At 41.3% G+C, this 16,436-nt stretch overlaps 1 protein-coding gene across 3 annotated transcripts in view; it reads left to right on the top strand.

Moving 5' to 3' along the window:
* Nucleotides 1-16,436, top strand: part of TENM4 (teneurin transmembrane protein 4) — a 400,376-nt gene that overhangs the window by 217,483 nt on the left and 166,457 nt on the right. For all 3 annotated transcript variants that reach the window (XM_054383335.1, XM_054383330.1, XM_054383323.1), the window contains 3 exons: nucleotides 4,930-5,031; nucleotides 9,713-9,907; nucleotides 14,516-14,716. In XM_054383335.1, the coding sequence (XP_054239310.1) occupies nucleotides 4,930-5,031; nucleotides 9,713-9,907; nucleotides 14,516-14,716 (498 nt within the window). The remainder of the gene's footprint in view (nucleotides 1-4,929; nucleotides 5,032-9,712; nucleotides 9,908-14,515; nucleotides 14,717-16,436) is intronic.

Genomic DNA, 16,436 nt, shown 5'->3' with positions numbered 1-16,436 from the left:
TGCACACAACACTCAGACCTGTTGCTCACAAGCCTAACTCACAACCCTTGCTTGTTCCCATTAGCTCTGGAGTACATGGGGCAAGTTCATTTAAAGCTTCCTTAGTGGAAATAGTTTTTGAGCTGTTTGGGAGCATCTTCACCACTTTTTGGAGTTGATTCTCAGTGGTGAAGAACTTCTGGGACTGTGCAGATACCTTAATTGCTCTGAGTCACACCAGGAAAGTTTTAACTGCTAAAAAATGGTAAATGGCACCAGCCAAGCCACTGAAGGGGAAGAATTTCTCTTCACTTCATCTCTTCTCTATCAGGTTATTCCAGGGCAAAATGAGCTTGTGTAAACTGAGAACAAGTTTGAAATGTTACTTTGGGCAATATTAGAAAAACAGGAGCATCAGAGGAAAGTGAAGTAGGACGAAGGGATTTTTAAGGGCCTACTCTATTATTAATACCATAGGAAATTCAGGCCAATATTAAAAGCTACTCAGGTGCTTCAGTGAAGAAGGTACAGTGGGTTTCATCCACATGGTTTTTTTTTGTTTGTTTGTTTGTTTTTTGTTTGTTTGTTTTTTGTTTTTTGTTTTTTTTTTTGATCCTTTTCTGTTGGCCACAATATGCTATGAGGCAGTTTGGACACAGCTGCAAAGAAGAACTTGGGAAATTAAGGGCTGAGGAGACAGTGAACTGTGAAGTAGTCTATAAGCATGTAACTGCATTTTTGAAGAATAAAATGCCAGATCTATAGATTAATGACAAAATATACATGAACTTTTTTTTCTTTTAATATGCTTTAGTGTTGATCACTGTGGATGAGATCTGAACAATTAGGGGTGGGACTTTGATGACAGTATCTACATATGAACTGGTCAGAGGAGTAAAGGAATCACTGCTGGAGTGAGGTTTGTTAAATTAATTCACCCTAAGGTGAATTACCCAACAGGACAAGAGATGATGGTTTTAAACTAAAAGAGGGTAGGTTTAGACTTGATATAAGAGAGTGGTGAAACACTGGCACAGGTTGCCTAGAGAGATGGTAGTTGTCCCATCCCTGGAAACATTCCAGCTCAAGTTGTATGGGGCTTTGAGCAACCTGATCTAGTTGGAAACATCCCTGCTGAATGCAGGGGGGCTTGACTAGATGACCTTGAAATGTCCTTTCCAACCCAAAATATTTTGTGATTGTAGGAGTAAGGAAAGTTTGGTTACCTGAATGCAGTTACACTGCATTTCTGTGGTCATTCTCAACTTCTAGATCCCATTATACATAGTCACTATGGTGGAAGAGAGTCATCCAGCATAACCTCCTGTAGACACCTAATTAGTGTACTGAGTATTGCTGTCTTTTCCTGGGTTCCCCAAGTACCTCAGCTGAACCACACTGAACCCTAATATTTCCAGTAACAAAGTTTACCTTTCAAACTGATGTGGTGCATGGTTACACTTTGGAACAGCTGCCATGCCTGATATTACTTTGCTTTTTGGATGTTGCTTTGATTCTTTTAATTATTTTGCATCACTATTATTTATTATATTACATAAACATACCAGGAAAGTTGAAGGGATGTTTTACTCCTTTTCAAGGACTCGATTTAGTCCTTTCAAGCAAAACCTTGGGGATTTAAAAAAAATAAAAAAGAAAGCTTTTAAAAAGAGTATTTAATTTACCATAGGTGTTGTCATAACACTGAGGGTCTGCCCTGCATCAAGCACTGACAGAGGTATTCCCATTGACTACAAAGGTCATGCATATGTAACCTCCAAGCAGTGTTGCTACAGCTTGCAGACCCTGACCCAGAATGACAGCGTGCTGGTGAGGTTTCCTGAGGCATCTAAGTACTGCCCTGATGCTGAACAGTGTGGCCCCACTCCTGCTCTCAAATTTTGGGCAGTAGAAAGCAGTTCACTCATTATTTTCTTCTCAGCTGCATTAATGTTTTTGCCACCTTTTGAGCTTAAGCGACTCATTGAAAGGGGTGATGAGTTCCAAAACCAGCACAAGAAGTGGGAGCTTAGACTTGCACTTAGGATGAGAGAATTAGAGGAAAAGGAATGAAGTGACCCTTTCAGCAACAGGAGAGCTGTTAAATCTCCTTTCCCTTCTCATTCTCTAGTTTCACAGTACTCAGACTCTCTATGTTCTTCATAAGTATGTATATGTACGTAGAACTGTGTTGGATTTTTATTAATCATAGACTCATAGAATGACTTGAGTTGAAAGGGATCATAAAGATCATCTAGTTCTGATCCCCCTGTCATGGGCAGGGATCCCTTCACTAGACCAGGTTGCTCAAAGCCTCATCAAGCTTGCTCTTAAACACTTCCAATGCCACTCTCATGAGGCCCCACCACATGGAGTACAGCATCCAGTTCTGGGGCCTCCAGCACAAGAGGGTGATCCTGCTTTGGCAGGGGGGTTGGAGCCAGTGATGTCTTGAGGTCCCTTCCAGCCTCTGATATACTGTGACACTGTGAACTGCTGGAGCAGGTCCAGAGAAGGGCCACAAAAATGATCAGAGGGCTTTAGAATCTCCTCTACAGGAGCAGGCTCTATGGGGCTGTTCAGTCTGGAGAAGAGAAGTTTCCAAGGAGACCTTATAGCAGCCTTCCAGTAACTAAAGGCTGGGAAGGAACGTTTTACAAGGGCTTGTAGTGACAGGATGAGAAGGGATGGCTTTAAGCTTGAGGAGGGTAGATTTAGACTTGATATTAGGAAGAAATTATTTGCAGTGAGGGTGATGAGACACTGGAAGAGGTTGCCCAGGGAGCTTGTGGATGCTCCCTCCCTGGAGGTGTTCAAGGTCAGGTTGGGTGAGGTCTTGAGTGACCTCTTTTGATGGAAGGTGTCCCTGCCCATGGCAGAGGGGTTGGAACTGGATAATCTTTAAGGTCCTTTCCAACCTAAACTGTACTATGAATCTATGAGGTGTCAATAACTACTCTGGGCAGCCCTTTCCATATCTGCATGTGTTTCTTGAAGACAAGAAGGGTATAATCATTATAAACAAAAGCATAGAGAAAAAATGCATAAAGCAGAACTATTTCTGTTTCCAGCAGTGAAACCAAACTATCAAAGTTCTGAAGATTATATACATATGGGTTAATATTAAATTTTCATTTACAGGATAGATTTATGTTTATACCTGTTATCAAGTGAGAGCTATACCTAAATATCAGTATCTAAGTGCACAAGGCCTGAGTTTGCTGTTTCTTTATCCTAGGAGGCATGGCTGCTATTTGATTGGAATAAAGCTGGCAGCTCAATCTCAAAGTGTTGACTGCATCCTCTGGTTGCATTTCCACACACTCTGAAGTGAATATCTGCTTAACTATAGAGCTTAAGCATTAGAAAACTGTCAGCACTCCCTTGTACCTTCCTTGTTGGATGGAGCTGTCTGATTATGAGATACCCAATGCCAAGACTTAAAGCATAAATTCTTGAAACTGTTTTTATTATTTAAAACTGCTGTTGCCCTTTATGAATGATTAAATTACACCACGTCCTTTAAAATATCCTTCAGAAACCTCTGTTGTTTGGAGAACACCCATCCAGAAACAGGCTTCCTTCCATTTTTGATTGGAAACTAATCTCCACATCTCTGCTGCAGCTGTTTCTCTTCACTTGCACCGATAGGAAGTTTACAAATAACTTTGCTACCACCAGGCCTTGTGAAGTATGTCTGTGAAAGAAGAGTCATTATTCACATGGCTGAGATTTCCACCCCACTCCATGACAGATGTACTACTGTGACCTCTCCTGTGTAGCTAAATGCAGTTTTAATCTGATATGCATCTTCCTCAGAGAAAACATGAAATCATAGTGTGGAAAGAACCATAGTATTCCATCAGCTTTCCAAATCCACTCACATTTACTCAAGTCTTCACTCACAGTTTGATATAGATATATTTACCAGTTTGTGTTCTTTTTTGCAAGATCATTTTTAACCCAAATATTCTGATCTGTCCTCAGAATAGAAGTGGTAAATAACATTTTGCTTACCTGTTAACTTCCTTTGAAAGATGAATAGCCACTGTTTTTGCCAAAGACAGGGAAATTCAGATGATAACTGAAAACAAAAGAAAGTGTGAAATAGTCCCATTCCTGTTCCACCAAGGTACAATATTAGCCCCAGCACTTTGGGCTATTTGGATTATATTGCAGAACAAAACAGAAGGCATTTGGTTAGAAATAATCCTCCAACAGACAAAAGGGTCGAACCAAGGGTTCAGTAACTTCATGGGGGAACATTTCTGGCATAGCTCAGCTCTGTTTGGCACAAGTAAGTGTCCCAAATTCTCTTAACCCAGTCAACAAAACCAGCCCAAAGGTGCATGTTCTGCCATTAGAATGGTGTGTATTGCTTCTCTCCCATAAATTCAAAATTAGAAAGCGATTGGAAAACTCATAGAACCATAGAATAAAGGTTGAAAACACCTCTAAGATTGAATCCAATCATCAGCCCAACACCACCATGACCCCTAAGCCATGTCCCAAAGTGCCAAATCTACACATTTTATGAAAACTTCCAGGGATGGTGACTCCACCACCTCTGTGGGTAGCCTGTTCCAATGCCTGACCTCTTTTTCAGTAATTTTTCCTAGTATCCAGTCTAAACTTCCTCTGGTGCAGCTTGAGGCCAGAAGAAAAGAAACGTGGAAACTCTCAGGTACTGAGTGAGGATAAAGCTTGGTGAGTGCTGAGCAGCTGCAATTTAATCATAGGATTTGCTTTTGCTCCACACTAATGTGTTATGGTTGAACCATGCATTGGTGTAAATGGACGAGCAAGGTTTAGTGGAGCTCAAACTAATGCTTTCAGCCCCATGTGCAGTGGTTGCTTTGATGTTTCAGCTGTCCTGTCATCCAGAGCCCTTCCAAACTCAGAGGTGTTTTCTTGCTTGAAGAAGTATCTGAATTCTCTTTTGTTTTCCAGAATCAGTGGATAATTGTCCCAGTAATTGCTATGGGAATGGAGACTGCGTGTCTGGGACTTGCCATTGCTTCCTCGGCTTTCTGGGGCCCGACTGTGGCAGAGGTAAGAATTTATACATGATTAACTTTTTCCTTCTTTCCTCTGGTTAGCATTTTTCTCATGGAAATTAGTATTCATGCCTGTGTTTTTTGCAAAGTATACTTCACCCAGCTAGGATGGAAACAGGTTGGACCTGTGGATTTCTTTGCTACTTTTCATGATTTCTGTGACCTTAGCAACAAAACAACCCTCCAGCTGCATCTGGACAGGCAAAATGTCACATTGGGAATTTTCTCTCTGGGAGCAACTTCAGAAAACATGACTTAGAAATGTGGCATTATTATTGTTTGTTTAGCAGAGCTCTCTACCATTGTGTGGCATGACCCGATGATGCTACTGTCTTTTAAGACAGTGATTATATAGAAATTAAGTACCTTAACTTCATTGCTGCAGGCTTTGCAAGTCTGCCTGAGCTGTAAGTGATTGCTGACAGCCTGGCTATGAGGAGTGAGGCAGGGTTAGAGTAAGGCTGAGAGTGGAGTAATGGCAGGAGGAACTGGATATTCTGGCCAAAACTGGGAAGGAGTCTTACTCCAGCAAACAATATAATACATTTTTCTGCCTAAGTGAAAAGTTTTTTTAATAAATGGTTTTGGAATGATTTTCATTTGACCCAAAATTCTTAGGTTATTTAAACATTTTAAAAACAAACTGCAGTACTTTTAGTAAGAACACATTTTAGACTGAGAAATCAAACCGTTGTATGTGAGAAATGCCAGAATACTGTGCATCAACCTTTGTGAGACCTTTCTTGGCTCAAACAGTCCAACAAACTGAGTGCAGATTTATAAATTTAGGGAGGGAGGTAGTGAAAAAGTTAGTGCCCACACAAGGAGCTTTGCTAAGGCAACAGGTCAGTCCCTCACCCAGCTCATCACTTCTTTGGAAAGCAGGCTGGCTCCTTCCCAAGAAAGAGATCTAAACTCTGTCCAACCCTGTGTCCTCTCCACCTCCAGCTGAGCTTGGGGCACATCGGTGTATCCCAGCCCAGAGATAAGGAGAACCACACACCCTGCAGGCAAGGAGCTCTCTGCTGAAGCAGTGTGGTCCAGGCTGAAACCCCAGAGGTGTTTCAGAGTTCACAGCCCAGTAAGATGGATGTGGCAGTCTGCATCCATGAGAGCTGTTATGTCAAACTTCTTGCTGACTCAGGTTACACTTGGTTTGCATTTCCTTACACTTGGTTTGCATTTCCAAGCTCCTTTTCAAACCCGTAGAGCTGGACACAAAAGGAGTGTTTTTTTTCCATCCCCCTCAGCATATTCCTACTCACACCTCCTAACTCTAGGTAGGGGCAGAAGTTCAGGCTTTGTTTTCCCCAAGGCTCCCTGCAGAGTTAGTGGAGAACGAAAAGCTCCTTCACAACAAGGCAGAATATTTAAATTTTTGTTCCGAATCCCCTTTCAGAGGAATTTCCCTCCCTTCATGGGTTGTATACCCAGGTTTCTCAGGCACTTCAGCTGAGCCACATGAGTATCTCCCACTTCTCTAGTGTGCTCATTCTGGCTGATAGGAACATATTTTATCTGTCTCTCTCTCTTGATTCAGAATCATTTGTAATTATCAGATTACTCCCTGCCTTCAGGAAGACAGATTAGTACCTGGAGTGTCAAAATGATATTTATATATGCATTTCCACCCAGTGGGCTTGTTAAATGGATCATCTTGCCATGAGCATGAAATACAAGGACTCCATCATTGCCTTCCTATTTGTTTTCAGGGGAATCTAAGATGCTGCTTTTGACCTCCAAATCCCTCAGAGAGCAGCAACTGTGGCATGTGTAAGGCTGCTACAGTATCTGTCTGCAGCTGTGTATCAGTTCCTGCCCTGAGCAGTAATCCTTAAATAAGCAAGCCTCAGCCCATGTAAAGATTTCCAGGTCATAGATATCCTGGATGTTCCTCTGTTTCTGTCCAGCTTTGAAATTCACCCTCCAAATGAGTGGGAAACCTTGGAGTAGAAAACCCTTCTGCTTTTAATAGCACTTAATTATTAAGGTACTATTAACCCATTATTTTAAACCAAGTAAATGAGAACAAATCACCAAGGCCTACCTGGGCATGGGAGATGGCATTTTAAGGTTCTATATGAATTAAACAGCCAACCAGACAGGTTGTGGAGTCTCCTTCATGGAGACTTTCAAAATCTGCCTGGACGTGTTCCTGTGTGACCTGCTCTAGATGATCCTGCTCTGGCAGGACTGATCTTTTGAGGTCCCTTCCAACTCCTGACATTCTGTGATTAACCAAATGATCTCACTCTCTGATGCTAAACTTTCCCAGAAAAGTGGGCTGCATTTGGGCTGCTGCTGCCATAACCACACTAGAGGATTACTATAATTTCAGCATCTTCAGTCTTGATGTAGGAATCTGAATGATCAAACAATAATTATATGTCTTATCGGGAAAAGGAAGAAATCTAGGGACCTCTCTTGTCTTCATCATTATGGCATGCTACAAAGGAGGTTTGTTCCTGCCATTGTCTTGACATTTGCAGCAGCACTTTCCAGTTATGCTGAAGGTGTTCTCCATAGAAGGCTCTGTGGTCTTACTGCAGATGGCTTCTAATTTATCTGAACTCATACTGATTGATCAGCTGTCTTATCAGAAAACATCTAAGTCTTTCTCAGCAGCCTATCACTGGTTAAATGTGATTAGTCTTCTTGTTGAAACAAAAAGCTGCAGACTATCCTCTTCCAGTGCCTTGAAAGAGCAGGCTCCATTACTGAGCATTTGAAATTCGAGACAAGGCGGGTGGAAAATACCATCAGCCGAGCTGAAAAGTGAAATTACAGAGCAAGTTTGCTGTGAACCATGTACACATTACAGTGCATCTTAAACAATTTGTGTCTCGTGTAGTGTAGGTAGACACTTCCTTGCAAATGATGCACTTCAAACGCACCACTGCAATGTGCTTCATTTAAAGTGATCAGAGGGCTCCTTGGTAATAACAGATGCCAAGTTCCTTTATTTTCTAAACCTCTTTTGCCTTGGCCAGGCAAATATAGTTCATTGTATGTCAGAGCTGGCAATGCTTTGTGTTTTGTTGAGGTTGCTATAATTCTGTAACAGTCTAACCAACCTGACTGTAAGTCAAACTCCAAAATGTCTTAGCACATGGCAACAACAGAGGATGCACTTTGTGTGATTACTGTGTGAAAAGATGGGAAGAAGAGAGGAATGTTTCCCTTAACCATGCTAACACCTCTTCCCACATGTAATCAGAGTCTGGAACAAAGCCAAAGAGGTTCATTATTTTCATCACATGCCTAATGTAGTTGAATTAAGCAACAGACTCGAATATTGCTTTCACATTTGTCCTGCATAAAAACATTCATAAATTGCCTTTCTGAGGGACAGAGAAGGGTCACCTAAGGGTGATGTGCAGCAGTGAATAGAAAAAAAGTCTGTTTGTAGCTGAGCTGGCAGAGAAGAGAAAAGGGCTTAAGAACGAGGCTTAAGTGATAGTGGACAGGGTAAGACTCTTGTTTCTGTCCCTCAGAAACAAGAGTCTTGTTTTCCTCAGAAAAATCACAGAATTACAGAATGGCAGGAGTTGGAAAGGACCTCTGGAGCTCATCTAGTCTAACCTCTCTGCTATAGCAAGCTCAGGTAGAGCAGTTTGCATAGGATCACATAAATCAGAACAGCAGAAAAAAGGAGCGTAAGGTGGCAGCTGTGGAGAATGGAAAAGGAAAAAAGACAGCATCAGAGAGGAGCTGAAAGGAAGCTTAGAGAGCAGTGATTACCAAAACTTTGGTCATGGAGACTGGGGTCTGGTCCTTAATGCCCTCAGCTTCCCTGGAGAATGTGGTCTGTAGCCTTCATCCCACTCTGCCTGATGTTTTCCAAATTTAGCTCAGAAAACACTCAGTCCTGGAAGCTATCATGCCACAGCTTGAGCCTGTCATCATCTCCTCTTTATCACAGGGAAGAAGTCCTGTAACTGGTTGGCCTTGAGAATCAACCAACTTTGCTGTAAACAAGAGCAATGAAAAATACCTTTATAAACTGATACAAATGTCAGAGGATAGATGTAGAGAACTTTATTACAGGGAATTTTGGTAGACCAGAGGCATTGTGTCTGATGATAAATGGAGTCCAGCAAAGGTGATCATGCAAAATGGGGGTGGAGATGCAGTTGATGGTATGACATAAACTAAACCAGGGAAATAGTCTTAATGTGGCATTCTGGACTCTGAGCAAAGCAGCTGAAGCCTGTAAAGCTGGGAATTACAAGAGAAAAACAGGGAGTGATTTGTGTACAGCTAAGGTCCTCAGCAGAGACAGTGCCAAGGAAAGTATGAAGCCTGGCAGCGAATCAGGGATAGTGATAAGCAATCTAAGGTCAGTGGTGCTGATGAAAGAAGACACCAGTACACTGAAAAGTCAGAATACGAGAAAATTCTGACTTTAGTTAGTGAAAGAAAGTCTCAGAGGCACAAAGCAAGGAGATATTCTAAGTCAAGGGCACTGTTTGTTTGCTTTATGCAGCCATAGGAGAATACTGTTCACAGCCGGGTGTCATCCATGTAAAAGAATCGGTTTTGGCAAAGAACAACATACCCCACTGAAGCCTGTCTGTGAAGAACATAAATCCCATGTTGTGCACTCTTGTGCACTTTTTTGGAGTGAGAGTTGTGTACAGCTGTGTTTTAATGTCTTTTCTATGATCTGTCCCCAGCGTCCTGCCCAGTGCTGTGCAGTGGAAATGGGCAGTACATGAAGGGGAGGTGCCTGTGCCACAGTGGCTGGAAAGGAGCAGAATGTGACGTCCCAACCAATCAGTGCATCGATGTCTCCTGCAATAACCATGGCACCTGCATCATGGGGACCTGTATCTGCAACCCAGGCTACAAAGGCGAGAGCTGTGAAGAAGGTATTTGCAAGATGCACTCCATTAGGCTTTTGCTTTGACTGCTGTTGCAGAATTGCATGGGTGGAGGCAATTCAGGGTAGGACTGGCACTTAAACAGAGCAGTAACGGGCACCTTAGAGTTACAATGTGTGAATGCAACATAAAAATGATACATTGCAATCACTCATGTTAGCTATCGTATTTGTTAAGTAATGAGATGAAAAGCCATCAAATGCTTCAAACAGACAAATCTAATTAAAAGACCAGGACATCTAATCATATGTTCAAATGTTCTTATTAAAGCATCATTTCCATTTGCACACCTCAATGTATAATTACTTTTACAGGGCTCTCCTCTCTGCTTCACTATGCCAAGAGATTTCAGTTGCTTGCATACACAAAGCAGTGGCATGTGAGAGAAAGTCCCTGATTCTTGTCAGCTTTAAAAGCTTAGAAATTATTAGGACTTGGAGTAAATTCTGCTTCAAAAATGGATATTATTTTAATGGCTCTTCCATAGCTTTTTTCTCACATTAGCCAGGAAACATTTTTCATTTACATTTATATTTGTGGCTCAGATGTACAGTACCTTTTAGCACTTATCTTTAATCTTTTCATGTAGGAAGTCACCTGCCACCATAAACCTTTATATTCCTGAGTCTGTGACTGCTTCTTGTTGCTAAATGAAAAAGTGGACAGTTTTGAAATGCTTAAATTATTCAGACAATTATAAAAATACATCCCAAAGTGCCTGATTTAAAGAGCGACACTCAGTACTTTTGAAAACTATTCTCAAAATTCTATGCAGATGACCTGATAGATAATTATGTTTCAATTACACTTCCACAAATACATATTTAAGGCTTCTGCACCATCTGATGGGTTTAAGACATCCGTTTGATTCATAGAGTCATAGAATTTTTTGGATTGGAAGGGACCTTAAAGATGATCTAGTTTCAACCCTCTGCCATGGGCAGGGACACCTTCCACTAGACCAGGTTGCTCAAGGCCTCATCCAGCCTGGCCTTGAACACTTCCAGGGAGGAAGCATCCACAACCAGCTGTGGGTAACCTGCTCCAGCATCATCACTGTAAGGACTTTCTTCTTAGTATTCAGTCTAAATTTACCCTTCTCAACCTTCAATACACGTATAAGCTTCAACACATATGGAGGATAAGGATTTATCTGAAGAGGCTTTACTTTATAGACAATGAAAATAGGCTGAATTGGATTCAGACACTCAAATGGCATCTAATAGAGCAGTTCCTCTGATGCTTTAAACATATTGGAGTGGGACATCTCTGATGTAATGTGGCTTCAGTGTCGCTAAATGTTAGATATGAAGACAGTATCAGCTCTATAAACAATAACTCATCTCTGGAGAAAGCTTCATTTTGGCTTAAGAAAGCACAATTCAGTGAAGCCATGGGGCATGCAAACCCCAAAGATGGTGACTACTGAAGTGTCTTTAAAGCATCGTATCTTTACTGGATAAACAGAAATGAAAAGATCCTGATTTTGCTTCCAGCAAGACATGTTTGATGTGTGTAAGTCAGAGTAAGATTTGGCCTTTTTTTAACAGGAACCTTTTTTCCCTGGTCACATTTAAAGCAGAAAAGCCAGACACTAGTCAGTTATTTATCACTGGAGCAGGGAACAGTGTCACTCCCACTAGGTAAAAACTTGAAAGAGAAGGAAGAACAAAGAGAATATCATTTTTCTCATGAGCTATTTAGTATTTTTCCAAGTTATGCATTTGTTTTTCATATCCAAGGCATAATTTGTATTGTGTTGTGAGGGGGGTGAGGTAACTCAGAAATATGCCATGTGGGAAATCTCGAGGACATATATATGTATATTTAGATCTAGTGAAAAAAGTTGATTTATACTATTTTTTAAATTGCTCTTACTTTTTAATTTCTCTTCTAAGAAGGACCATCTGGTATTGATTACTTTTTATTATTTCTCAGTTCTCATAGCTTCACTGCTTAGTCCACGTTTATAATGGGTTTTCATTCCAGGGTTTCTTCTGCCTTTCTTTTTCCCCCATAGAAGTTCAGTAATGTTTGTAAGACATCAGCCAACAATCATACATGAGTTTTTCTTTTCTCCTTCTTTCATTTATTGGCTCTTATTTTATAAGGCATGGGCTAAGCTAGGGAGACATTAAAGGGAGGGGAGCAAATTTAAGTAGCAAAAAAATGAGAAGTTACTCTTTGGGTACCAGCTAAGCCTAATAACTTGTGTGACCAATGAAGCATGAAGCATACTGGGGGAAAGCATAGAAGAGGCACTAACCATGCTTGCTGCATGATTTAGCTCCCTGGCAAAGGTTCTATATAAGGCTGAAGTATAAATGGGGCATTTTCCAACCAGGAATTAGACCACTTGGGACATTTTCCAAGCAGCAAGGCAGATATATGCAAAATTATTTTTTTTCCCCTTCCTTTTTTCCAAGTGTACCAGATTTTGTCAGCTCTGCCCTCCTGTCCTGCTCCCCATCTCTGCTTCTCCCAGAGCTGAGCAGCTAAATGTGTCAAGCAGAACTCCCTAAAAATATACCATTGTACTCCAAATCCACTAAGCAATTGATTAAGAAGAAAGAAGCAGCCCATAATCCTGTCCCAGGGCCCTTCCGATGGTACAGAGAGCCTAAAGAGATACTGCTAGTGAGGCTGAGATTAAAGTAGCCATTGTGTGTGACATTTTCTGAAAGGGCTCATTTCAACATGAAAAATGGCCTTGGGATTATGATAAATGGGGGGTTCTGACATGCACATTCCCCTCCTATAATCATCTGTGTTAGAGCTGAGATAGCAGATTGTCTCCCTCCTGTGCTGGAACCCCCCTGTAAAACTCACCTTTTTCCCAATTGACCTTCAGTAGGGATGATTAATTGCCTGGAGGTAGCCTCTTGTCAGTTAGCCTGTGATCTTTGTTCTTTATGTTCAAACCATCTGCTGAGAACTTACAAGGCTGCTAGTCTGTTTCTTAGTCCTTTTCATACTTACTATTGCTGGGAAAGAAGAGGGCCAGGGCTTCAAGGGTCTCATGCTAAAATTGGCACCCTAGCTCCCAGCCTATTAACAGTGAAGGAGATTTATAGACTCATCCTTTCCAGCCTCTTACAATTTTCAAGAATTGTTCCAACTATGAGCAGGACTCCAGGAATCAAACAAAACCAGAAAATGCTCTCACATGCCTTGGGATAGTAATTGCTGAGCCATTACTTGTCAGGCTGAGAAGGTTTTAAGAATCCAGGGAATTATCAGAGAGGCTGTTGTGTTTCCTTTTAAGGTTTCTGGATCTTGAACGGGTCATTGAGATTTTCATTATCTTTTGCAGGGTCAGGGGGGGAAATATAAACCACAAACCCACTGTGTGTGAGTTGCCCATTTTCGACTCTTCTATATCACAGCCAGGAGCTGAACAGTTTTCTCCTTGCTGCTTAGCCAGACTGACACTTGTCACGGAGCCCCAGAGCACTGCCACACACCGTTTGAGGAGATGGGAAGAATTTCTCCAGGCTGTCCTAGAAGCTTTTCTGTATAAATAGATGATTGACTCCTCCAGTCCTTTTCTGAGAGGGTGTTTGGTGTGTTTCGTGTTTTGTGATTGCTGGGTGAAATTCCCCCGTGGGCAGAGTTGGCAGTTGCCTGCAGAACACGAGTCAGGAATCAGGCTGTAGTACATTCAGTCTCTTGGGACACGTTGCCATACAGTGAGCCTAACTGAATGGTCTCCAGTCTTGTTAGGAAAGACCAAACAGTCTTGTTAGGAAATACCAAACACTGGAACAAGGAGGGAAGTGGGTGGGGCCCCAGCGCTGGAGATATTCAAGGTGAGGCTTGACAAGGCTCTGGCCAGCCTGATCTAGTTGAGGATGCCCCTGCTTATTGCAGAAGCAGTTGGACTAGATGACCTTTGGATGTCCCTTCCAACCCAGACCATTCTATGGTTCTGTGTTTCTGTGATTCTGTGAAACAAACTTAATCGATCAAAAATAAAACCAGAAGTACAGTAGCATATATATAAATAAATAAATATTATTTTGTTTCAATCCTTGCTTCAGAAAGCTGTCTGGGGATGTGTTTAACATTAAAGTTCTGTGTCTGTGAAGCCTCTCTAGATTTCAGCAGATTCTTCAATTTAGGTGTGTGTTTTGCTGAATAAGGGCATCAGCTTCTGCTGAATCTTTATGTAAAATTCTTTCTCAGAAAACTAGAGCTCAGCTTTGAATTCATTAGTAATTTAGGTATTCTAATGGAATAAATGGAAGCACAATATGTGTGCAAGAGAATAGTCGTCTTCTATTCTTAATTGATATCAGCCTGTTCTTAGTAGAAATAACATTTATTAGTGTGGGCCTGGGTAAAAAAATAGATTTTGTTATTAAGTTTGTCTTTGTTTTTAATGTAAATGGTTTGGGTCTCACTGCCTTTTTGGAACGCTATCTTCTTACATTAAACATCTGGTTTGTGCTCAGTGGGGCTTTGCTTTCTGGCTGGAACCTTGAGAAACTATTTCAATCTGTTTGTGCAGATGGCAGTCTGATAGCTTTTTGTCTGAATTCCCATTTGCTTTCCCTGTCTGTTCCCTGTCTGTTCCTTCCTCTTTCTCACCTGTAGTGGACTGCATGGATCCCACATGCTCGGGACGAGGCGTCTGCGTGCGAGGAGAATGCCACTGTTCAGTTGGCTGGGGAGGAACAAACTGTGAGACCCCAAGAGCCACTTGTCTGGACCAATGCTCTGGTCATGGGACTTTCCTCCCAGATACTGGACTCTGCAGCTGTGATCCCAACTGGACTGGACACGACTGCTCAATCGGTAATGTCAGTGGTGATTTACTGTTTTTTGTTGATTTATTTAAACTTTGCAAAATATTCAGACTCAGAACAGCAAAGAGAGCACTACAAATGGGTTCCAGTAAAGCACAAGTAGGACATGACTGGAAGCAGAAATTCCATAGCTCAGCTACATAAATAATTATGCTTCCATTGCTGAGCATAGAGTAATACAATAAATAACACCATTAATGCCACCTGGACTTCTTACTGTTCATTATATTGCTGGGAATGTAACTGATGGGCTGCATAAACTGTTTGTTCTGCTGTTAGTTCTTGATGAATCCCAGTAGCCACCAAAGGGTCTATTTTGATTTTTAGGAGATGGTTAAATGTTCTTGACAACAGGAAGGAGGAGGTGACAACCCTTCAGGTCTCATTTCCCTTTGGAATGTCCTTTTCCAGGCTCAGCTAGAGAAGGGTCACTGTCACATGCAGTTCATATTAAGAGACTGTAAGTGTTGTCAAGTTAAAATAAGTTAATTAAGTAGAAGTATTTAATAGTACTAGCACCTACCAAGGAGACAGATTTGTAAGGGTAGTTTTGTGTAAAGATCTGAGACTGTGACCTTCCTTCATTCCTCAGTAGAGTGGACATCTTGCTCAAAATCTGCATCAGCACTGAAGGCTAAAGAAAAACTATTCAGGAGCCTTTTCTTCCAACTGCAGTTAGGTTTTAGATGCCACGCTGAGAAATCCTACAGTTAGAACCTATGGCACATTTCTCTTTTGGCTTTTGGGCTGCATATTGTGCTCACAAACAGAAGACCACAGCACTAACAGCTTCTTTACCTTGCACAGCTGGGGTGGAACTAGGCCAAAAATCCAGGGCAGCTCAGTATAAGCAGTGAAATGAATTTTCAGCAAAGCAACAACAAAGAAAAAACCCCAAACTATTGGGAGAGTGGATATAGTAGAAAAATTGCATAACATTTTCACTGAGGAATTGCTGTCATGTGAAAAGAAAACCAGGTTAACAGCTTGCACGTATTTTAAGAGAGTGATTTCCAAGGATATAGAAAACTGAATAAACTGGTACCAGGGATATGAGGAAAAAAAACCCAAAACCCTTTTTATCAATCATCATTTAGGTTAGATGTTAGGAAGATTGTCATAAAACAAAATTGACTAGGCTGAAGAATTAAACAAAACAGAAGACCTACTTGCCTGGGACTAAAAGTAGATTGGTCAAAACTTTTGCAGCTGTGGGAAAGGAAGATAAATTTGGTGTTAGCCTTTTTCTCTCCCTATGTTAACACGTTCTTTATTCCATTCAGTAAGTATTCTTCTGGTAGCGATGATTGCAAAGCCTATAGGAGGGCTGATAACTTCCTAGCAAGTGACAAAAAACATCTTCAGTGCCATATTCTGTGAATTCATTTATAAGACCACCGTGAGGGGGAAAGGTAGCCCTGTATTTCTAGTGGTTTTGTAGTATAGCTCATAATTGAATCATTATTCTGAGTTTATATGGAGGTTTGGGAATTGCAGAGATGGATTTAGAAAAATGTTCATTTCTACACGCAAACAGAATTCACTTCCCCTTTGTTAACCTGCAGGGTCATGTACAGATGATTTATAAGCTTTCCTTTTACTGCTTTTATAAATCCATCTAGTGCAAACTTTCTTTGGCAGCGTGAGGTTATTTGAGACAAACTTGAGCATCATTCCAAGACCTTTTTCCTCACCAAGCTGCTTGTAAC

The sequence above is a fragment of the Indicator indicator genome, chromosome 1, assembly GCF_027791375.1.
Source record: "Indicator indicator isolate 239-I01 chromosome 1, UM_Iind_1.1, whole genome shotgun sequence".
Taxonomy (NCBI): Eukaryota; Metazoa; Chordata; class Aves; order Piciformes; family Indicatoridae; genus Indicator; species Indicator indicator.
Note: the sequence above shows the minus strand (reverse complement) of the source record. Positions and strands in the feature narration are given on the sequence as shown.